At 36.6% G+C, this 24,805-nt stretch overlaps 2 protein-coding genes across 3 annotated transcripts in view; one reads left to right on the forward strand and one right to left on the reverse strand.

The window, feature by feature from the left end:
- CWC27 (CWC27 spliceosome associated cyclophilin) overlaps positions 1–8,611 on the reverse strand; it is a 112,021-nt gene extending 103,410 nt beyond the window's left edge. For both annotated transcript variants that reach the window (XM_064500501.1, XM_064500500.1), the window contains exons 1-7: positions 8,428–8,611; positions 7,608–7,704; positions 5,856–5,968; positions 4,401–4,544; positions 3,693–3,791; positions 3,375–3,478; positions 2,269–2,338 (exon numbers count right to left, since the gene is read on the reverse strand). In XM_064500501.1, the coding sequence (XP_064356571.1) occupies positions 2,269–2,338; positions 3,375–3,478; positions 3,693–3,791; positions 4,401–4,544; positions 5,856–5,968; positions 7,608–7,704; positions 8,428–8,469 (669 nt within the window). In that variant the 5' untranslated portion in view covers positions 8,470–8,611. The remainder of the gene's footprint in view (positions 1–2,268; positions 2,339–3,374; positions 3,479–3,692; positions 3,792–4,400; positions 4,545–5,855; positions 5,969–7,607; positions 7,705–8,427) is intronic.
- Positions 8,612–8,740: 129 nt separating this feature from the next.
- Positions 8,741–16,504, forward strand: SREK1IP1 (SREK1 interacting protein 1). The gene is made up of 5 exons (XM_064500502.1): positions 8,741–8,884; positions 10,200–10,247; positions 11,908–12,048; positions 14,616–14,694; positions 16,135–16,504. The coding sequence occupies exons 1-5, from the start codon at positions 8,872–8,874 to the stop codon at positions 16,322–16,324; spliced, it is 471 nt and encodes a 156-aa protein (XP_064356572.1). The 5' UTR covers positions 8,741–8,871; the 3' UTR covers positions 16,325–16,504.
- Positions 16,505–24,805: the final 8,301 nt, after the last annotated feature.

The raw sequence follows: 24,805 nt of genomic DNA on the forward strand, positions 1-24,805 counted from the left end.
TATAAGCACCTTCAATTTATTATTATGTGGAAAAAAGACTAACACATTTAGCAATGTGAAAAATTACTTGCTTCAACAAGCAATTTCTTTGTGCGTTAGAGGTAGACGGAACATATGACAATTGCTGAGTATCTTTGTGAACTGCTTGAGACAAGTATGGACAATTAAAAGAGCAGCGTGGATACGGAAGGCTTCAGTTTAAATACTAAGCCACAACCAGCAGGGGCCACAAGGCTCTGAGTGTAGTAATAGGTGTTAATGACCCTGAGGAGCTTCACCCGGGGTCTCCACCCCACAGCCCTCTGGCCATGAGCTCTATTTTAACTCAGGCCTGCAAACCCACTCCTTATCTGAGCTGTTAGAAGTCAACCTGTCTCTAGCCCTGTTTTGTGAATGGACCCACCTGGACCCACATTGTAGCCTTGTCTCTGTGTCCTGTCTCTGGCCCCATGTCCTGCTGCTCCGGACTGGGTCACCTGAACAGATCCTGGGCTTGGTTCATCACTTGCCTCGCCTGGGACTCTATGAACCCTGTTACTGACACCTGGCTCCGCCTGCCACATCCATATCCTGTGGGACTGCACCCCATCGGTGAGGGCACTACCTGTGCTGAGATCACCCTTGGCTTATTTTCCCAAGCTAGAGGCCAGCCCTTGCTGCTCCCTGATAGTTAGCTCAAGTCTTCTCGAGCTCTGAGCCAAACTGTGGACCCTGACCCCATGGCTCCTCCTGAGTGATCATCCTGGCCCTGGTCTCTGATCCCCCCGCAGTGCTAAGCTCCTGCCCACCCCCAGACTCCTGAGTGAAACTCTGTCCCATCCAACCTCTGGGGCTCCTCAGTGGCAGCCTGACTCCTTACCCAACCTCCTCCTTCCTCCCAAAACCCACCCAGCCTCCAGGGCTCCTCAGCAGCATATCCAGAGCAAAACAGTGTCTAGAACTATGGAGATACTGACAACCTATTAGAGAAAAACAATCAGGTTAGGAAAATAATTTTTCATTCTGTTATGAAGAACAAATAGGAATTCTTATAACCAATTGATACGGTTATTTTCCCAGCTACAGCTAGTCTAGAATTTATTCAGGACAAATATGAGGATAAGATCTTAAGATCGACTTGGAAGGCAGTATGCTAGTGTTGAAACTGTGTTGGTGTGGGGGATGGAATCAAGAGTCTGCGCTTAAAGATAAGTTCTGCTTAGGTCATTTAAAACCAAAAAGCAAATATTTAGCATGAAAGGGAAGAACGAAGCAACAGAATGAGATGCAATATTAAAACACAGATGTATGTTGAAAAAAGAAGGGCAATGACACGTTGTTAAGGTAAACAAGTACGGTTAGTCTGAATGGGTAAGCCAAAGCAAGAAACAACATCAGTTAAAACTACTGTTGTGATAAATCCCTGCTATCACTCTGACTGATGCCATCTCACTGTACCATTATATGTCATCGCATTCACTGCTTTCTTTTCTGTTTTACCATAAATCCTTAGGGCTGAGGACCACCTTTCAGTTTATGTTGGTACAGGACGAAGCACAATGCAGTCTGATCGTTAACTGAAGCAGCTAGGTACCTGAACCACATATACAAGCTAAAAAGCATACAGCCTTAGTGAAATCATTGGACAGCAGCAGAAATGAGGATGACAACTTGCCAAAGAAATATTTAACCAACCTTATTTGAGAGTCAAAGTCAGGTTAGGAAATGTTAGATCAAAGACTATCTAAGCAACCCTAGTTATGTAAACTCAGACAATTCATAACAGTGTAACATTTAATTATATGCTAATGCGCTATTTTCCCACACTATCACTGCCTCATTCTGGGCACAGGATAGATATGTAAGAAAATGGGATTAAGGATGCGCTGGCAATGAATAATTTGACATATGTCAAATTTCAAATAATTAATGTGACCATCATATCCCATTCTTGTAATTGAGGAGATGAAGGAAAAATAAAGTACACTCCACCTCTATGAATTCTAAACAGTAGAAATAGCTCCAAATTATGAAGTGTGAAACATTATGTTTAAGGAAATATAAAAATTATCATGCAGTAACTGAAGTCAATCAAAGTTAGAGAAGTTAAAAACTTCTGTTTACCTACACATCAAAATAGTAGAACTGTGAAAACTAAAGTAATTCCTAATATTATTGCTCAAAGCTCAGAAACTCATGAACAAGAGTAACTTTATAGCTTTTCACAAACATGTAAAAAAAAGTTAATTTTAAGTTGAAAAGAAAAAACGGAAGGATTAAGTATATTACCTGACTAACTCTATTGACTTCTTCTTCTTCTTCTTCAGCTTCTTCTCCAAAGGAAAGCAGGTTAAAATTTCTTTAAAAGAGAAAACACGTACTTTCTAGCAACTCTTTAAACACTATTTTATCAATAATCCAATCCAATAAACTTTAAACATATTATTTTTATATTGTGATTTTTTTCCAGCTAAATGTACCAACTTCAAACTATGACAAGTCATTTGAAATAAACTATCAGTATCTAGACAGTATTTAGATGTTTCTACCCTCTTCCTGACAATTAGTATAGTTAAGCATCACTTAGAAAGTGTTAAGAGGGAACTTAGTGAAATCTGCGCTTGATGAACTTCCATGGACTCAACTGCCCGACAGCGCTGCAGAACTCTTTTTTTTTTTTTTTGCTTTTACTTTTCTCAGTACAGCAACATTCAAGTACAAATACAATTTTTTCAAGATAGGACAGTTAAGAAAGGCATTGAATGCAGACACGTATTCATATAATGTAGTTAAGAGAAATAATGATCTTTAAGTTCTTTCAAATTTTTTTTTTTTAACTATGTTGGATACACTTATGCAACAGAACAGACACCATAGATATAGTTTAAATTTCCTATTACTTTTCATTACATGTTTATAACTATCAAACTTCATTCACAGGAACTGAACTTTTCCATGTCAAATGCCTGGCTTTTGCTGAATATTTTAGGAGAGAAGAGGCAGCTAATAAAGTAAGTTCAAAATCTCAAACAACTGATCTATGATCAAGTTATCAGTATCCAGTAAGTTCTGTATCACCTTAGTCACAAAAGAATGATTGCATATTCCTGCCCACAGGAAAATGGCTTAAGCTACTACATTTTACCTCCCTTTGCAATAAACCATACATAATACAGTTATCATGGCTCAGCTGATGCACAGTAACTATTTCAGTTACAGTAACTGGATTTTTCTCATCTCTGAAGAGACAGAGAAGGAGGTTGTTTTGCCAATATCAGAGAACATTCTTGTGCACATCTGGTTAAAGCCTTATGTTTCAAAAGCAGAAACAGAAAATAAGGAAGCTGTAAAATAAGAGTTGAAAGAAAATTAACCACTGCTTATGTTATATTTACTTTGTGCCTTTTGATTTGGACTTTTTAGCTTCTTCTTCTGGTTTGTCCTTCTTCAGCTTTCTATTTGCTCTTGGAACGATGTCATCAAATGGATTAAACAAAACCTATTGAAAATTAATATTTTAGACACATCTTTAACAGGCATCTTGTTGTAATTAAATGATTGAGTATTTTAAATCAGCATATACAAAGACATGTATATTGTAGATAATTATAGATAAATGTGTGCCAAGTTTTCAAATTAGAACACAGTCGTCTGAAAACTATGAACAAACAAAAAATCTTTAAGTTGCAAATTTCAAAACAGAACATACCTACCTCGCTACTTCTTATTTTGTGTGGACTAAGTGGTCTCTCTTCCTTGTCAACTTCTACTTCAGCCAGTCGCAACATGTTATAGATTGTATCCCCTGTAACCTGGTATAGAAAATATCCTAAGTGCATAGCATTTTTAAAAGACAACAGGTACAGGGAACAACTTTTTAAAAATTTAACAGTGGAGTTTAAAAAGTTAGCACAGGTAGCTAAGACTGCACTTTTGAGAGCTTGAGGAAGGGAGAGTGTCAAATTCTTACTGGGAGCTGTGAAAGAGGAAAATAGAAACACTGTGGAATGTAGAAATAGTTGATTTATTTCTTTCAAAAACCATGATAGTGGCAAATCCATCTTGTGGCTTTCATTTTCCTGATTCTTCTTGGGTGATTATAATTTACAAATGGAATTTTATAAAAATGTTACTATTATTAAACTGATTTATAAGACACAGTCATAAAATTTTAATTAAAGGAAGCACAACACTAAAAAATAATTTAAAAGAAAGTCAACAGCAATGCAGATAATTATAGAAATTACCAACAGAAACATTCCTATCAGGCATGGGAAACAAAGAGAATGGAGACAGCCTAGAAAGTAGTGAAATAAATTTCAAAGGTACACAGCAGAAAAACAACACTAAAACAGCCTTTGAATAAAGAGAAACATATAATTGCTTTTGCCAAACTCAAATGTGTAGCCTGTGTGGCAGACCTTTCCAAAGATTGTGTGCTTGTTATTAAGTTCATCTGCACGACCCAACGTAAAGAAAAACTGACTGCCATTATCATGGGGTCCGGCATTTGCCATAGCAACAAGTCCTCTTCGATTAAATCGCAATCGTGAGTGGAACTCATCCTGCCAAAGAAAAAAGACAAAGGAATATGATTTAGACATGTAACTTTATTTTTTTCCACTTCTTTAGCCAATTAGATTTACATCAATATATGCACACACAAAAAATAAGTTATTAATTATTTTTCTGACAGTAATAAAACCATTTGTAACTTAATGCCACGATTATATTTAATAGCTGCTGTTCTCAACAGATTTTATTAAAAAAAACTAACCAAACACTGAAGAAAAAATACTGTATCAATAATATAAAAAACATGATTTAAGAAAAACTGTAACTTCTGTCTTTTCTAAAGATTCTGTTTTTCCAAGCATTGTCTAATTATTAGTGTTATTCAGTATTTTTGTTAGAATTAACTCTCCCCCCAACATTAAAAAGAAAAGACACTTCTCAAAGCAAGTAACTGCAACGCATACATTTCTTGTAAACCTATCATTCTTGTTAACCACTACATTTTGGGACAAATCTCAATTCAGGTAAAATAACTGGAAGTTCAGTAACAGACTGCAATAGTTCAATATTGAACAAGTATCATGGTCCCAAAAAAGTTCTTCCTAGGTAAGACAGAGCAGAACTACTTTCAAGGGAATGTGAATTGATGATTAATATATTAATAGCATGATAGTATCACAATTCTAAACACTGCAATACTGAATGATATCACTAATTTTAAGCAGTAGTGCTACTACAGTATTGGGAATATTTGTTTTGTGCTCTGCTTAGGTACCAATCCCCTCCATAAACATTAAGATTACATGCATGAGTCTACTCTAGCAGTAGGAGAGATAGAAGGCCCAGAGACAGGCTATGCAGCTTCATCCACTAGCTAAAGGTCTTCCCCACCGTGTCTGAAACAAAGCAATCAAGCAGAATAGAATACAGTGTGTGTGTGCGTGTGTGGCTTCGCTCGTGATCTGAGGCTCCTGGGTCAAGAAATGAGCTGTGCCAGTATCAATAATTCAAATGAATGCACATACAACATTCAGGGACCTTCGCCAAGACATAAATATACATAAGTAATGTACATTTCTGAGTTTGCCTTATATAAACACCTACTCTTAACTCTTCCCCCCTTCTTTGTGCAGTTCATGCTAATAAGGTTATATATTTATAATATCACAACAGCTAGATTTAAGAACTCTGAATACAAAAATGCATATTCAAAAATACTGAAGCAACATGTTAAAGCAATTAATGTACACAACTAAAGTTACATTTCTTACATGAGTTTTGCTTTTTTGCAACCTAACTTATTAGGAAGGCCAATTAGTAGGGAATAACCAAAAATTAACACACAAGATAAAGGTATCTACCTTGAAAGGAGCTCCATAGATTGAATCTCCACCTGACCCAGTACCAGTGGGATCACCACCTTGCACTATAAAACCAGGCACAACTCTGTGAAATATTGTGTTATTGTAATATTCTAAAAAAAAAAAAAAAAAAAAAAAAAAAAAAAAAAAGAAAGAAAGGAAAATGGATATTAAATATGTTTAAATGGTCTCACATTTACACTTCCATATAGATTAGGCAGAGATATCCAGTGACTGGAGATCCAGAAAACAAGTACTGTAACTGGGTTCTGCTCCTTCCACTGTGTTTCCTCCTCTTCCACTGTCTTGCTTGGTGTGACTGTATCTCATCTATATTATACGACTGATGACACTTATGACAAAAATTGTGGTGTGTCATACACTTCTGCTGCAAAAGGCACTGCACATCACTGATAAGATGATATTGATAAGTTACTTGCTTTCCAGCTTTCTAGTATTATCATTGTCCCAATATATACCAATTTAAAAGGAGAGCTAAATCTACTACACTTTGTCCCAGCTCACATGTATAGTTATCCATACCCATACACCAAATAGTTAGCATCTTCACTGACCAGCATGAAACACAGGTGTCATCACTTTCACCTGCATTGTACTTAAGCTGATGATTTTCACAGAGTGAAATACGTGGTACAGTTTCCTCTCTAAGTTACTTTCTCTCTGCTCTATATACATCAGATAAGATCATAAGGAAAACAAAAGGAACCAAAATTTAACTCTACTTGATATATATTTGTTTTTTGTTTTTTTAATCTGCAACATGCTGCAAGACAAAGCAAGATCTATAAATGTTACAGCATAGCTAGGTATCTTCATGGATGGTCATACCCTAGGGAACTTACAAGGGAAATATTCAAATTTATCATAAAAAACCACATGATCCTACACAGCAGTCAGACAAATTCAGAAAGGATATCCTTTAACCCTGAGGGTAACTCTCAGGACTTGCCAATGGCTGAGTTGTCTTACCTTTGCAAAAAAAATCTCCACATCAAGATTAGATGTAAGAAACCAACCAAACAAGAAACAGACGTGTTTTGTGCTGGAGGCACAAATCCCAGACTGCTATTTTTCCTGAACAGAAGAGGGCTAAAAGAACTCTTAGTCACTCCATAAATGCATAAATGGGATAAGGGCAGCAGCTAGAAAACACATAAAGGCAAAAAGTCCTTCATATATTCTTGGTATAGTTCTCCCAATAGAGAATTTCTCATTCTGGCACCTGCTATTTCAATGATAAGCATTGCAGAGTTTCAGCCAACACAAAACTACAGTAAAAGATACATTAAAAGCATTTGTGAATAAATGGAAAAGTAGCAAGGATAGCAATAAAAAGAGTAGCTTTCCAGAGGATGTCCGAGTTTTGCATCATTTTTATTTCATACATTCATTAAATGAGGAGTTATACTTTATAGTGACTTATCAAAAATAAGTCTTTGCCTAAGTCTTTGATGTACATCAAAGACTTTTCAATAAATACTATCTCATCTACTAGATTTGAGAAAAACATCTTTTTTTTAATACTTTTTTCATTCAAGTTCTTTTTACAAGACCTTGAGGAATATTCTTTTTCTGGATACTATTTAGTATTTTTTACTATTTTAGTATTTCTGCATTTCATGTAACATAAGGTAAAAGCATAATTATGACTCTATTTTACAAAAAAGGCATAAAGATATCAATATTGTACATGAAATAATTTCAGCAACTCCAATCCCATTTAGTCATTACCTTCCATACAAAGCTGGATGAAATTTCGACATGCTTTTGGTGCTTCCTTTGACCACAGTTCTATATCAATATCTCCTGCTGTTGTTCTCAGCAAGACCTATAAAAGCATGGATAAATACATCATTAGTTTCCTTGCAACTTAATCACTGATTAAAGAACATCGCTAGTGAGTTAAAAAAGAATACTTCTAAATTCATGAGGTTAGTAACAGCAGGAGATACTCTGATGTGCTGGGTAGCAACTGTGAGCCCCACATAGGATTATCAGTAGGCAGAGTTTTCAACTAATGGTAAGTAAGGTAATGCTTCAAGACTAATGACCGGGTACCAGACACATGACAGACGAATTAGATACTCTTCATCCACATCCACAGTCAAGCAACACAGAGAAAGAATAATTATGCCTTAAAACTCCAAAGACACATAACTTTATCACAGGTGTAGCACATTAGGTTCAGTGGGACATCACGATAATATTAAGGACCTCAGATTTGGTCACAGAACAGGGGAAACAAGACCTAATGCTTCAAGGACTACTTTGTGTTACATAGCACACGTTGTTCCTTGGGTCAGGTGATGCCTTTAAGGGCTACAATACATCAAGCACTAATTTTAATCACACCAGCGCCACAGCACTGAAACTATCCCCACACGCACGCAGTGCACACTCTCCTCACCCGCCCCCCGAGTACTCCCACAGCCCACCCCGGCCCCTCCGCCCCCCCAGGCGGCCGCAGGCGCCCCCACTGCACCCCCCGCCCTCGGCCGGCTCCCGGGGGCAGCGGCCGCCGCCCCGCCCCGCCCGGCGCGGCAGGCCTCACCTTGCCGTTGGTGGGAGGCTCCTGGATGTAGATGTTGCTCATGGTGGCGCGAGGGGCGCCCCGGGACCCCGCCAACTGCCCCGGCGCGCCGTGCCGCTACGCCTCGCCTCCAGAGCCGCACTACCGCCGCCAGCCTCCCGCCATCTTGGACGCTCCTACCCGGCCCAGCGCGGCGGGGAGGCGGCTGCCCAAGCCGAGGGGAAGGAGGAAGGGATGAGTCCCCGGCCGAGCCGCCGCGCGAGTCGATGAGCACCAGCTCCGCCTCAGCAGCACCTGGAAGCTCTCCCGAAACCTCGCGTCCCGCTCCTCTGCTCCCGCCCGGCACGGGGGCGGCCCCGTCCTCCCTGCGAGTGGCACGGTCCTGCAGTGCGCCGCGCAAAGCCTTCCGGCGGGGAGAGCGGCCGCTGCAGCCTGGGCCGGCCGGAGCGGGCCGCGGCCGTCTCCATGGCTCTGCCGGGTGAGGCGCGGGGTCGGGCCGCGGGAGGAAGGGGCAGCAGCAGGCGGGCCGTGGAGCGCGGTTCTGGGAAGGGGCAGTAAGCTCAGGGCCGATAGAAGACTACGCGTCCAGCCGCGGTGGCCGCGTGCGACTGTGTCGCAGCGTGGGAGGGGAGGTCGGCGGGAGTCTGTAGCTGGGGGTATTTTCATTTATTACCCTTCTCTTTCGCACCTTCCTGCTCGCTTAGGTGCGTTTGCAGGTGGCTTTTATGTGAGGAACGGTTTGTGGTGCATCTCCTAACCTCATAGGGGCTGCGGGTAGGGAAACGCTGCTTTAGTTTAGAAAGCTGATTTTCTAAAACGGCCCTAGTTTTAGGAGCAAGAGAGAGAGGGAAACTTTGGGGGTTTCAGGTAATGGAAACTTAGTTGTGACTTCCGTTATGAATAGGCTTAGCTGATTAAAAATTGGTCCATTTTTCTTGGGTTTCTGGGGTTTTTCTTCTCCTGAGTCCTGTTTTACTATGTCTGTATATTAACAGTTAACTGAGCTCACAGAGGTAAAGAAAGTGTCTGGTTTTCCCCAGATTTACACTGTTCTGGTCCTTCTTCCTGCAAAATATCTGTTGTCCTTTCCCTTACTCTCTTCACTTTATTCTCCATCTCCTTTCTTGCACCAGTTAATTCTTTGCATGTTGGTGGTTTGTTGCCTGAGTTCAAGGTGGCTTTGTTTAGCTAGATTTTTTAAAATTATTATTTCCATCTGTCTTTTTGTCTTTTTTCAGGAATGATTTATTTATATCTCTTTTAATTGCCTTCTTAGACAGTTCTTGCAATTAAAATATACATCACCTCAGAATTTCCAGGTGTTGTCTGTCAACATGCACACACTGCAAGAATTTATAAGTACACTTGTGGTGTGCAGTTATGGATCACTGAAATGTTCGGTGACTATTAGCGTGTCCATACTGTAACCAAACAAATGCATGAGTTTTTGGAGAAACGGATTAATTATTAAAGTTATAAGGTCAGAAAAAAATCAACAGAGGATTTGGCAGTAAGTTACATGAAGTCGAATGATCCATACCAGTTTATACTAGCCAAACTTATTCTGATAGAATACTATGCAGAAAAGTGACTTTAGAAATGCAGTTTGTCTTGCTTTTCTTTACATTTGTGTCAGTCTTCCTGGTGACAAACAGTCTGAGATCTTAGTGATCTTAGTATTCTGAAAGGAACGCTCATTCCTCTCTGTGCATTGACATTGTCAAGTCAGATTTAAAAAAAAGCTTTAAGAGTTCTGTTTCATTACACCTAATTGATGGAATTTTCTCTTTCAGGTGGAAATAAGGATAACATCAGAGCGGGATGCAAGAAATGTGGCTACCGTAAGTCTGTAGTAAGCAACGTGAAGATGCATACGATACAGTGTTTTCTTCGATTTATGATGTCTGACCTGCCTTTTGGAGAGGAGAAAACAAGTTTCCTCCTTTATTGCCCAGACATTTCTGTTTAAGTTACCGTATTTGTTTTTCTTTTTTCCTACTCATTCTCTGTTCCCCCACGCTTATTGCTGCTTTCAAAAACCCTTGAGTTTCTTCATGAAAACAATATGCTACTGTATTCGTATATGCTTCATTTGCATGCAATTAATTTAAGACCATGCTTTAAATTCAAAGTTTCCTGATACCTAGCTTAGTACTTACTGAGACGAATAGAACATCATGCTTCTTCTGAGCTGTCGTATGAGTCTCTCTGCAAAACTTAAGCAGACATTTCTGCTCAAGTTATGTCCAATGCATATTTTGAAACAAAAACTAGTTTAAAATTTGTATGACCTTCTACACTAAGAAAATCTGCTTCTTCATGCAGTCTATTTCAAGAAACAGGTTTTTCTTTTTCTTTCTTTTCTTTTTTTTTTTTTTTTGCAAGTTCTCTAGCTAGTATTTAGCTCATGCTTTGCATTATGCTGTCATCATAAAAGCATGTCTGTTCTGTGGCTACTCTCCTGCTGAACAGGGATTTGTCCTATTGTAGAATTAAATTTTGTAATCACTAAGGCTTATTTTTTGAATAATAAGGGGAAAAAAAACCCCATTGTTTTAAATTAAATTAAATTTCATTGAACCTGTAATATATGGATTTAAGTTATGTATTTTATGAGCATTATGTGGGAGTGAAGGGAAAAGAAAGCTTGCTTGCTTCTTTTACTGTAGACTTTGCCTCCAACGAATTTTGTCAATGAGTTGCTTGTGCATATCAGTTCTTCCAAGGGAGCATGGATATCTGTAGTGATTGATTTGTAGCTTCAATAGCAGCAGCTTTCTGGAAGGGGAGGAAAGTTGTAAAGTCACTCATCCTGTATTTATCTTCCTAAAAGCTCTGTCTTCAGGATGTAGGTTTTTTGATATGAAGCAGCTGAGTTTGTTTCAGTTGCTACTTGAATTTCTGTATTTTTAGCAGTGTCTCTCCCAAACTATATCTTCAAATTGTTTTATTTTTCTGTAGTGTTCTAATAGGTGTATATATAGCTGCAAGGTTTCTGTTATTATTATTATTGAGATGTAACTTAGAAAACTGAAAATACTAGTTAGTCAGGTAGTATTTTAGTCAGTATTATGTACCTGGTCTTAAAGATAAATTATATCTTATAAGGAAATAAAATCCTTGTATTTTGCTAGAGGGAGAGAGAAAGAGTAATATAACACATATGGTCTAGTTTTTTAAATATTTCACTCCTTGCTTTTAAATGCTTCTTCAGGAAAGAATCTGAGACCATTAAAAAAAATAGAAAACAAAGGTTGGATGAAATCTTTAAATTCACAGAAATATGAAGGGAGGTCATAAAGCACCATTAAATGGGATATCTTTGCACAGCCTCAAAATTCTTCAATACTTTTTTAAAGTAATCTTTCTCACTCCCCATTCATAGATCACAGTCTCACCTTTTCACTTACCAAACTGAATAATACTAAAATGCGTGTTTCTTAGCTTCTGATATTATTTGGTAATTTTAAACTTTTCTTTCTGAATATTTGTTTTGTTCAGCTGGTCACTTGACATTTGAATGCCGAAACTTCCTCCGAGTGGATCCCCAAAGAGATATTGTTTTAGATGTTAGCAGCACTAGCAGTGAAGACAGTGAGGAAGAAGAACTACAAAGATTGCAAGCCCTGCGTGAAAAAAAGAGTATGTTTGTTGTTGTGGGGTTTTTTCTTTTCTTTTAAGAGTAAATCACATAATGGTCCTGGAATGATCATTTTATCCTTTTTGAAAATTACTATTAGTTCTTCCAATCAGTGCTTTAAAAGAAAGATTTTACTTCATGTGTTCAGACTTCAGAGATTTGATACACCTAAGTCTTTTTTATTATAATTTGGAACATCTCAAAAGGAGTTCTTAAATACAAAAGATTGTAAGACTGGTAGTAAGCAGCTTAGAAGAAAATGATGTGGATGTTCCGAGTTAATCTTTTGATTATTGCATATGGTTTAAGCATCCTAAAGTTGATGGTAACTGTTAATGACAAATAAGAAAAGTGAGTGTCTCTCCAGTTTCTAAGTAGTATTTTGACTGAAAGAGCTAGTGAATTGAATTTGAACATTCATATTTGGAGAGATACTGTTCCCTGTGTGGAATGTTTGAACATCAGCCGTGTGTCAGACGGAGAATAGGTGGGTTAATTAGTTACCAGGTACTTGAGTTCATTTGAACTTGGGCTCTGAAAAGGCCTTTCCCCTAAATATGAAGAGGAGCTTGTTCCACCATAGCAGGTTTTAAATAGATTGGTAAATCTATAATGAATTTTCTTTATTTTTTTTTCCACATGCTTGAAACATCACATCTTTTTCTATCAGTCTTGCGTTCCAGACTCTACATTCAGTTCCTACCCAAGACACTATTTAGGAAGGAGAAGGGATAGAGAGGCCCCGCATATTTTTGCTGTAACACTTCAGAAGAAACGCATAGTCTCTGCATGTCAGGGTGCTGAATTGGATCTACAACAGTCCTTTCCTGCAACAAGTCTCCTTGGAAAAACTTGTTGCCATTTATTATGTACTTTCGAGTGTAGAGCTTTCTCTTTTTTTTTTTTCTTTGGGGGGGGGGTTCTCCTAAACAAATTAAAGATGGATTCTGCAGGAAAAACAGCTGTTTATTCGATCTTGTGATATTCTTGTCTCTTTCATTTTTCTTTCTCAACATGTAGCTGCTATGTGTAGTTTAAGGCCATCTGTATCTTTAACTCATTTAGAGGTTTCGAGAATGTTTTTTTCCCCTTTTGCTTTTGATCCTGCCTTCCCCTTCCTTGTTTAGGTAAACCTCAGGACACTTATAAGAAAATAAGTAACAATGTTCTCCTATCTGAACCTGAATGTTTATTTTACATTGAGTTTGTATTGGTAACTGTGTTCCTATTGGCTTTGAAACAAAGATACAATCCTAACTGCAAAAGTGATCTCTGGCCTTAATAAAGCTAGGGTTTTCCTGAGTTCTGTTCCTGGATGGTGGAAAGAGGAAGAAGGGTGGCAGGTTTGTTTAGAGGACAGTTCATGGTAGAAGCCTGACTTCCAGTTGCCTATTAACTGAAAAATTTGCCTTCCTGGGCAGAAGATGCTACTCGTTGTTATCTCTTCCATCCCGCTCCAGCAGCTCCTAAGTCATTGCTAAGTAGAAGAATCAGTTCTGGTATAAAAAATCTGTGCGTCTTCAAACCTAGCCTTTTGGATGAGGTTGTTTTGGACAAATATCTAGTTAAATTTTTAAAGCAACTCATAAAAATGAGTTGGTGAAGCAATGTGATTTCACAAACATACTTAAAGTTATAAAGGTAATTGACAGGGAAGTCTATAATGGTAGAAGATTTAGTTATGTTTTGTTATATGCTTGCTATGCTAACTGTCCCTCAATAACATAATTCAGAGTCAGATATTAAGGTAGCTAAAGATGTCTTTTCCATGGAAGTACAGACAATACTTAGTGTTTGTGGAACTCAATAGCGTTTGAATATTTGAATATTGTTGTCACATCGTTGGTTCAGTCTCTGAAGGTTTTCTTTCTCGTCATAGAATTCATTCAGTCTCAAAGTGTGGTCTTGATAAAGTACTATTGGTGTCTTTGCAGGTGTTTCTCTTTAGTCATAAATGTATCTTTACTGTAACAGTAAGAGCTTTCTAGCTGTCCCTTTCTTTAGTATTAGTGTTAAACCATATTTAGGTTTTATCCGACTGCACATGGAAAGTAGGGATAGGCCAGAGTGGGAGTGACTTTTCTAGCAATTTTTACAGACAGTATATTAACAGTTAATTGAAAATTTGTGTTAGTTATGACTTAACTATTTGCACATGAAATGAGGCTGTGTGCAAGTAATTCAGGTAAGCCTGAGTGAATATACTTTTTTATTATTTGATAGATTTTGTTTACATGACCTGTTTTCAGACTTGTGCAAGTCTTAAAAATACAGAATAATGGATATGGAAACCCAAAGTTGATGTAAATGTGAAGGACAAGTCACAAATCTTGCTACATTTTACAGGTATTTCTTCACTCAATCTTTAAATAAAAGTCCTTGGAATGTAAGTGCTATAACAAGTTCTGCTGCTCTGCAAAATATTACTGGAATTAATTTACTAGGGAAGGAAAAGGAAAGCTTTTAATGAGGATTTTATGCTAATTTTATGCTGTTGCTGAAACCATTCTTTTAATGCTAATAATAATTCAGAACTGAAATATTTTGTAAACTAACTTTTTATTCACAGATTTAAATGAGGAAGAAGAAAAAAAGAAACAAAAAAGAAAAAGCAAAGAAAAAACAAAATTAAAGAAAGCAAGAAAAAGGTAACTCTCTCACACACCTAATTTAATTTCAAAACAGAACTTTAGAAATATTCCATGTTGGTTTTTTTTTTTCTTCCCGAAAACATTTTTTCTTTTGATCCAACATGTTTTGCTAAGTACATCTTTGATTTGAAAAGCTTCCTGTATTCCAGTGAAAACTTGTCTGTTTTCTTGAATGGTGGTAGTGTCACCACACTTTCTGCTATAATGTTAGGACCATGAAAGTCTTGAAAATCTAGCAAGGCAGGGAAGTTCTGAAGGCCCGCAGTTCTGAAATAGCAGTGCTCCCACTGATTGCCCCACACTGAGGGATCCCAGGATGTGGAGGGAAGAGCAGAACCACCAGAACAAGTCAGCAGAACTCTGCGGTTGGCAGCCCCGAGATCCCCAGCTTAGCCACATGAAGGGGCTGCTCTTGAGTTCACCGACCCTAAGATCCTCCGTTGCTCCTCTCTCCCTTGTTGAGTGACATATAACAGTGAATAGGAAAGCATTTTTGCAGATTTACTTAAAATGTGCTGAGTTTTAACACTCCTGTTGCTTTAAAAGACCCCCAAATTGTTACTCCAGTTTCAAAAAAAAAAAAAAAGTCATAATACACAAATTTACTATGAATCCGAATTTTGTCCTGCTGACTAATTTTTAGATGAGACTATCCACTGATTGTCTGTTAGGACTATGGATCAGATAATCTCCTAGGAACTGCACTGAGAGCCAGGAAATGTGTAATCTGTTTGGATGCCACAACACCACATTTTTCAGAAACAAAATAAGTGTAAAGAACCAGGATTTAACACTGGTCATATTGGCATTTTTCCCCTTCCTTATTTACATAATGTAACTCTAACCTGTACTTTTAAAGACAGTACAGAGGAGTCAGACTGCTTGCTGTAGTCTTTACATGCAAGTAATAGTAAATCTTGTAAACAATACCATAAAACGGCACTCTTGAGTAAAATAAGCAGGACTTTCCTTTTATTGTCATCTTAATTCTTGTATGTATATAATCACTTCCCTCATCACTCTTTGTTAGAGACAAATGTTATGAGCTGCAAGAGCATCAAAGTTGGTCATACCTGTCTCTCTCAGCTTTTTTATATGAGAAATACATTAAGATTTGTCTAAAGGCATTACTTGTAGTGTTTTTATTGTCATGCTTTCACTCTGTTTTCTTCAGGTCTGTTTCTTTTAAGGTTAAAAAACACACAACTTGCCTATTTCACTGTGATTTATTCAGTATTATAAACATACTGCTCTTCCTCCAAGATCATCTAATTAGAAAAGTCATTGTTCAGTTGAATTTATAGCCTGAGATGGTTATAAGCTTTCTGGTGGATACTACTGTATGAACTGTGCACCAAAATAAACTTGTGATATTATATAGGTACTGGTTCATTTTTCCTCCTCTGATTACTTGTCAATCTGTATTTTTTCCACTAGATCTTCCTCATCAAGTGCAGCTGAAGAAGATAAACCAAAATCAAAAAAACAAAAATCACAAAAAAAAGAAAAGAAAAAAGAAAAAAAGAATAAATCTAAGAAAGGAAAACATCACAAGAAAGACAAAAAGAAGAGAAAAAAGGAAAAAAGTTCATCTTCTGATAGTTCAGACAGTTCTAGTAGTGACTGAGGTGCTGGCCTGTTTTTGCTTCCACTTCCATAGAGACTAGAATGCTTTTCCTTTGAAATATAACCTATTTATGCTTTGCAATGCTGTTGTTTTAAAATGATACATATATATATATTTTTGAAGAAATGTATTTGCAAATATCAGTGCTTCAGATTATTAAATGGATGATTTGGAAAAAAATCTACTCTTCTATTTCAAGTTTATTACTACCCAACCATGCAAACTGGACTTGTTTTTGACTCTTAGTTCAGTTTTGATTACTTGTATTTTGAATCCTTTATACTAGGATATGGCAAACTTCAGTTTGCAAGTAGTTGTGTAGAAAGGTTCAGACTTAAATATACTTTCCATTGGAACTGTTAAATCAAATTTTCAAATTTAAATAAGGCTTTTTGTTCTTTTATTCTTTAAATAAATGTTTTGCATAACACTTTCTAGCTATATACACTACGCAAGAAGTGCAAATGAGGAATAGTTTAGGGGGTTGGGAGAGGGGAAAGAACAGGAAATAAGGACCTGATGGAGATTGCTCCTTCAAAATAATCTTCTAAAACTGATCTAATAATAGATTTTGAAATATACAAGTACACATTCTTTTGGCAGGCTCACTGTGTGAGCAAGCTGAAAATAAAAAAAGCAAACAGAACCTATGGATCTTTCACAGTCCTTTTGTTCTGCCTAGGTTCTGTTCTTTTGCAGTTGCAGTTACCTCATCTTTGTAAGATAGGTTTCTAGTGTTAAGAAGTGGCATTTTATAATCTATGTGGCAAGACTGTTTACAATAATTCAAGTGCTGTATTAATACAGTATGTGGTGATTAATGCCTACACAAATCTAAACAGCACAAACCCAAAGACTGACACTTAGAGTGAATACACACTTCAAGATTCTCTTCAACACCGCCCCCCCCCCATTGAAAACTTTTTTTTCCACTTGTGTAAATTGAACAATCTATCCTGTTGAAGTTGGTAACAAAATTTACCATTTGCTATTAGGGAGTTAGGGTAAGAATGTCAAAATTTTATAGGAACTAGATGCCACAATGTCCAATTATCTTGCAACAGGATAGGATAGATTCAAAAAGGACTGAGACACCTAAAATCTGCTCACCTAGAATGTGTGATCCTATTCTTAGGATGCGTAAACCTCAAAGTGCCTGTATTTACAGTTTCTTGAGAATTCCCTTCATGCCTGTGATTTTGTTCTTTGCTTAGGCACAAAACTATTCCCACCTGAGCAGCTGGGTGTATAGCTGCTGTTTAAACCTCCCAGGGGTCAAAAGATGTGGGAGAATAACACCTAAGCTTTCTTGAGAATGAAACCCACTGCTTACATTTTTTAAAATGGGATAAAGTATTGAGTTAGTACAAAAAGTTCTATGGTGTTTTAGTGCATTTGGCCTGAAAGTGGGGTACCTAGCTCTAATTCCTTCTTTCAAACTGTATCTCCCAGGCCAGTATCCTAATTATTAGGCAATGCTACTTCTGCTGTTGAACAGCTCTGATAGCGAACCTCAAACAATGAATGACTCATGGAGGCTGCAGAACAAAGAAAAATAACCTGCAACCTTCTAAGTAGGTCTCTCAGTAGAGGATGTCCTTGCATCTGTTCTTTTTCTTTGATCTAATCTCTAATTTTTAATGTTATCACCATGATTTCTTGAGGTCGGCTTGGATAATATAACTGAATAAAGATAGACTCCTTAATTAGCTGATGCCTGTACATAAGACAGAGAAGGAATAGTATAATGAATTTTTCTTTCTGCAGTACTAATTTAACGGCTTCTGTCACCCTGTTCATTCTAGTCTCTTCTTAATGTTGCTGTGGCTATTAGTGGAGCTACAGAGCAGGTAAAAAACATCGTTTATTTTTACCTGGATTAGTTCTCTAAACCAGTCATTCTGTAGAAGGCAACAGGATAGTCGTGGGCTACTTAAGCCAAAGGAAATACTTAATCAAGCCACAGCTTAAGATGCAACTTAGTGTATTTTTCCCCCCAAAATGCTCCTTACTTAATGGTATTGGAAGGGTTATTGGTGTTAGGGGAATTCAGAGCTCCTATGTAATCTCCCATGATCTTATGTGGGCCTGTCTGGAGAATGGGAGTTTGCACCTTACTTGATTTTGAACGCTTCAGATGTTTCATCTGAAAACAAGGAACTGAAGAGTTTTACTAAGCTTTAAATAGCAGAATGACTACATACTAGTATGACGAAAGAGTTTATTAACCAAAACTTATTACAGTTAGTATGCCTGTATGTATCAGTATAATTTGGATCTTAAATTATTTTTTAGTGAAAAAGAGAAGGGGTGGGGCTTAAAGTTCAGAAAAGTAATTGGTATAAACTTTAGTAGTGCTCCTTGTGCTTCTGTGTAGTTTTAAATAGCCATTTTAGATTTTAGCTCTGATTGTTGAATCGAAAGATTACCTACCTAAATGATAGTGCAATTATCTTTCATGTAACATTATAGCAATTCTAGTTATAATGATATTTTGTACAAAGGCCTAAGGCATGAATTTCAAAGTTCAGGTTTTACCACTTGTCAATAGCATACATATTTTCATATTAGAAAAAGGCTTTTATAATATGAACAATTTAAATACCACTATTCTGTCAATTCATGTATTTATGTAACAGCAGAAATAGTACCACATATCAACTTATTCAGGCCATATTCCCATTTTATTTAAAAATTTGTATGTTAAAGTCAGTAAACTTTGCCACAGAAGTAAGGTGCTCAAGATTTGAGGTATGTTAAATGCTGTATGAAGGAAGTGCTGCAATGAACAGTTCTCTGCCAAATTAATGTTTACAAATCTTTAAAAAGTGATATAAAAATCTGCATTCTGTTGTTTTTCTTGTTTGATTTAGCCATAACTTTTACTGAGTCTGATGCATTGTAACAACATTGTTTCACCTGAGTCTCAGCCTGAAACTGAAGTCCTATTCCAGTTTCAGAAAAAGAAGTGACATTCAGCAGGTTTAGATATCAAAACAAGACTTCTGGTTTTAAAACTCAATCATTTCTTCACTCCTATCAAGTGTTATTAGCTTCAGTTTTCACATATCACATTTTCAAGGGCAATGCCTGACATAACTGCTACTTTTTCACAGTCCCATGATATTAATTGTATGCTTACTCCCAAACAAGCACCAAAGATCTTACAATATGAAAGTGCTGCCAGTTACAGAATACGGACTGTCTCCTCTTGTCAGTACAGACATATTTTCAGAAATAAAGACAAAAATAACACATATGAGCAGACCTTGGTATGTGGAGCAAGATCAAGAAATGAAATGAAGAGTTAACAACCTCCATACTCCTTACAAATAAGTTCCTGAATGCAAACCAACATCTATCAATATGCAGCAGAAAACAAAGCAGATGCCTAGTGTTTCTTTCAGTCTTCTACCCAGATAGCAAGAGGAAAATGTGCATATCTTCTGCTATCCAGTTACTGGCTGGGGGACAGATTTTGTGGTATAAAATGTGCCAATGGCTGGATTCACTCTGAGGTTTTTTTTTTAATCAAAACTGAATTAAGCTATCATCTTACAAATAGACAAAGAAAATACACATTCATAGCACAAAAACAGTTTCACTATTCTCTGCAGCACATGAGAGACTGTGAGAAACACACTTTAATTTATGATGTTAAGTGTATGTACTTTTTTATGTATGTAGAGAAATATTAAGTTAATTTCCACATGATCAGATATGTTTGCATAACATATCTTAATTTGGATATACTTCAGACTAGCAGGTAGGTTTTTGAACAACAATCTGCAGCAGTCTTTTTCTATTTAGACTTTGCTAGTGTTATACCTGCATGCTTAGGAATCATCCTGATCTGTAGAGGCACTTTATCATCCAGAAAATACCTCTTATCTTCATGATCTCTTAAACTTTTAAAGTATTTTAGTTGCTACTAGCATCAAATTATGTACACAGCACTAAGCCTTTAACAATTTAATACCGGTTTTCTATACCAATCTACCAATATTAACAAATAAAATTGTCTTAATATAAAAGTCTATAATAGTCTATTTAACAGAGTTCATTTAAACTCGTCATAATATTCAAAATGTAAGTAACTATTGTTTACAGTTTTCTGTATAGGCTAAATATTTGTCCTACTGAAAAAGTATACAGTACTCCTTAAAAATTGATGAGTAATGATTAATTCTTATTTATCTGTTAATAATGTTAATTCATTAACCAGTAAACAAAACTGTCCATTCAAAGGTGGGAGCAAAATCTACTTTTAGTCTGCTTTCCACAAGAACTGTGCTAACACAGAAGTTCTCTGCTGTCTGTGCTCTAAGAATATATTTGGCTAAGTGTCAGCTTTGGGCTGATTTAAAAATAATAATAATAATAAAACAGCATCATAGCTAGCTTAAGTGGGATTCTTATTGTAAACTACTAAAATGTTATTAAGCATTTATTATTGAAGAATGCTTTTTAAAAATAGCCTAGAAACTGTATTTTACAACAAGCCTATCTTCCTACAAGTCAGACAATTCATATGAAATGAATGGAATCTAAATGAAAGCCACTGAAAGGTATATGCCTTAAATGTAATTTTGTAGGAAACCAAAAGCTCTCAGAATTCTTCTCTTGCAGAATTTCATACATGAATAACTTCTGACCATTTTAAGAATCAGTCTCAGCATCTCCCTGGTTAATAAGAACATACTTGTTTCTTTGCAGTATCAGTGACAGGAAGACCAGATACAAGGGAAGAAACTTGCAAACCTCTTCGATACCTTGTTCAGGATAGATTACTCTTCCTCCCGTATTCTGCCTCTTCTGGTAAGGTTGCTGTCAGCTACAACAGTTTTCCAAGTGGAAAGCTGAAATGCCAATCAAAGCTCCTGTTTTTTGTATTTCTACTCCCTCTAAACCAAATACTCTCATGCTTGGGAAACAAGAAAAACCTCTAGCATTATAGTCTTTCTCTCTTTAAAGTCTCTAGGTGGATGAGGAAGTCAGGAATATATTTTTACATGTAAAGCAAAACCAGTATTTTCCCATTATAAATAATAGAAGAAATGAGAAACAATCTAAATAATCTATATGCCATAATCAAAACAGCTGTATAAAAATGGCAGTTATTATACAAAAGCAAAGCCATTATGTTTTTCAGACAGAAGCATATATGTTTTCGTTTCTGCAATTATAGTATCTTACTATATGAAAAGTGACTGAGTGATATAAACTACCAATGTTAAGTTTTGCAAACACTATTTACATTTACAAAATAAATAGTATAAAGGAAGCAGTGGCACATCAACAGTAAGTGGGATGACATCAGCTCATTAACATATGCCTGGACCAGAAATCAAATTCCAGGTACCTAATTATAGCAGGATGGACTAAAAGCTATCATGCCAAAAGGCTAGTATTAAACCAAGACCATACAATGGGACAGTATTGTGTGTGTGTGTGTGTGTGTAAAAATATAAATATCTATATATTTTCTTAAATCATCCAAACAAGATATCAGATTTTAGGACATAAAATTATAGACTGAATGTCAGACATCTGTTCTCTTATCAAATCAGACAAACTCTTTAGCTTGTGTCTCTGAAGACAAGGTTTGGGAGATTGTGTGTTTAAACAAGGAAAACGAAAACAAAACACCCTCTGAGAGAAGAGCTCAAATTGGTAATGTAGCAGCTCACAGGGAGAAATGTAAATTAGGTAAAAAATTCCTAAAAAAGAAAGAGAATCTGCTCATATATTGTGGAGAAATAGTGCACCCTTGCTGAGTTGTATATCATCTTATGAAAATGATCCCTGTTTATTTTGGGGATGACTCCATCACAGTAATTCAAAGTTGAAGACAGATGGTCCTAAGACAATGCAAAGAAGAACAGCTGATCAACTTCAGCAACAAATTGCTATATGTACATCTATTTTAAAATACTTGATCTTAAAGTATTTAGTATCCAGACCAGATCTGAGGAGAGGGGAGTTTCAAGACAGTTTGAAATGTAACAGAAATACTAGTTTAAGCTGTGTTCCATGCTTATTTCAATCCTGCTGATTACTCATTTTCCTCTATTTTAAGTCGCTTGTCATCTTACAGAAAGTTCACTAAAATCCATTAAAAAATACTGTTTCTTTAGCCAAAGCAACCGTGGGCTATTTTCCAGACTTAGGAAGCTAACATAAATTATTTTGGTGGTAGTGGCAACTCATGTTTTAAACAAAGTTTTGGTGCTCTGTTCTGTGGAAAAATTTGGTGTCAGCTCACAATGCTACAATTATGCCTTAACTGATCCTGGACTCCTTACATTCCAAAGGATAACACTGACTTATACATTACAGATGTTTTATCACTTACAGATGTTTCTTATCTTTTACTTGTTTGCAAAAACAAAAGCATTACTCCCATCTCTCTCTTCACTTAATCATTCTTTTCACTCTTATCTCCCTTTTCTTCCACTTGCAGAGAAGGCATTTATTCCAAAACAGATGACCTCCACTAGTTATTCTAGTTAGTCTGAAAAGTACGAGTTTTCTGTGATTTGGGCATCAATTTTACTTGTTCAGAAAACAGATTAAGTGCAAAATTATTTGGTCCAAAATCCCAAATACTAATTTGGCTGAAATACTACAGATTAAAAAAAAAAGAAAAAAGAAAAAAGAGAGAAATAAAAAAGGACTCATGGCAATTACAGGTAGACACAACAACAAAAACCCTAAACTTGTAAAAACTATCAGTCTACTGTCATAAGGCAGTGGTTTCATTTTCCTTATAAGTAAGGAGTGTGGGTACATGTGACCATTAAATTTACTGTGCAGGCTTCAGTTCTCCATGTTTATGTTTAGAAAGGAGAGAGTTAAACTCTTGACTTGGGCTTAGATGAGAAGTCTCTGGATATTTATACTTGTAAAACCCTGGGTTTTACAAGCTTTCAAGAATTAAATGAGGTAATTACTTCAGGGAAAAGAAAATCTATTTTTGAAGACAACAGGAAGCGTCAAATAATATACATTAATAATGAGCTGTCCAAAGTTGGCTTCAGATAATTTGTAACAGAAACCTTTTAAAGAAAACTATTAGGCACTCGGATGTTAAGTGCCTCAGACCTCAGAAATACCTGAGTGGTTATCTTAAACTTTCCTAAAATGGCATTTGACTAAAGAATTTTATTTCTCTATTTAGCTAACTAGTATATTCTGGTTTGCTATAGAAATGCTGAGTAGCCTGGCAACAATTATTACAGGCATACCTAAGCTTCCTTTTGAGGATCTTCCTCAATTCAGACCAGCTCTCTGGTGAGGTACTAGAATTAAAGAATTTACTGTGTTAGTGAGCCCAACGTCAGAATAGAAGAGGTCAGGAAGATGAGGAGGATAGAGTTTTGCCTCTAAGAAGAGAATTGGTTGCTTGTGCCAGGGGCTAGGAATGCATAGTACTGGAAGGAGGCTGAAACATGGGGATCAATCAGAAAAAGTTTTTTTATGGATTTGTACCAATGAGAACTTGCATATTTATTTCAAAGGAGAAAGAGCAGACTCTTAATCCTCTGTAAGATACAATTTTTTAGATGTAAAACCTTGAAATCCCCAAGGAAATCTGTTCTGTTACATTTAAATTCTACTAATTTGCTTTGCCAAACCCTTCCAAATCTCTAGGGCTCAGAACCTTAAATAATGCTCTGTTTCTACAACAGTTGCCATACGTGTTCTGTGTGCAATTGCTGTTTCTGCTGTTACTGTATCTTCTTCTGAAAGAGGTTAATGCTTTGAATCTGGAAAAAGAAGGCCAAATGCAGGTGGCTCTTGGGATCAGCAACTTTCTCTCTCTCTCTCCTTTTTTTATTCCTCAGCTTCTGAAGCTTTATTATGTTTTCTTCCGAGTTGTAGCTCAGAAAATATTAAAAAGCCTCTTTTCAATGCTGATAGTACCAATGTTTTCTTTTCCTAGATGTCTAAAAAAATTCTCTAAGTCAACCCTTAGAAAACAGGATCTGGGTAAATTAAAGAAAGAAAAAACAGAGAGGAAGAAACATTTCTCTTGCGTTATAAAATGACTATATGTGTAGATTACCCTTCATTTGATGGATCAAAATGAATAAGCTATCCCTACTGTGAGTGAAAAAATCTCACATTTCATATTATTAAAGTTAAGGGTGGTTTTGTTCATTTCCAGATGCTTTAAACTAGACCTCTTGTATTCCCCAACAAGGCCTTCATTTAGTAAGTTCTCCCCACCCACCCAAATTTGACACATTGTACTATTCCTTGTTTCAATAAACTGTTACTGAAGGCACTCAAAAGCAGAAGGATGAGGAAGCAGCCTTCGAGGGGAAGATATTTTCATTCCAAAGATATTGCCATAGGAATATTTAAAGGGAACAAGAAAAAAAATTGACTTTTCACCTAGCAAAATGCAGGTTGATAAGGCTATGGCTCTTCCTAAGTATTAGGGAGATACGAAGTAGACAAACAGCAAAGATGGAA

This window comes from Dromaius novaehollandiae, chromosome W (assembly GCF_036370855.1).
Source record: "Dromaius novaehollandiae isolate bDroNov1 chromosome W, bDroNov1.hap1, whole genome shotgun sequence".
Taxonomy (NCBI): Eukaryota; Metazoa; Chordata; class Aves; order Casuariiformes; family Dromaiidae; genus Dromaius; species Dromaius novaehollandiae.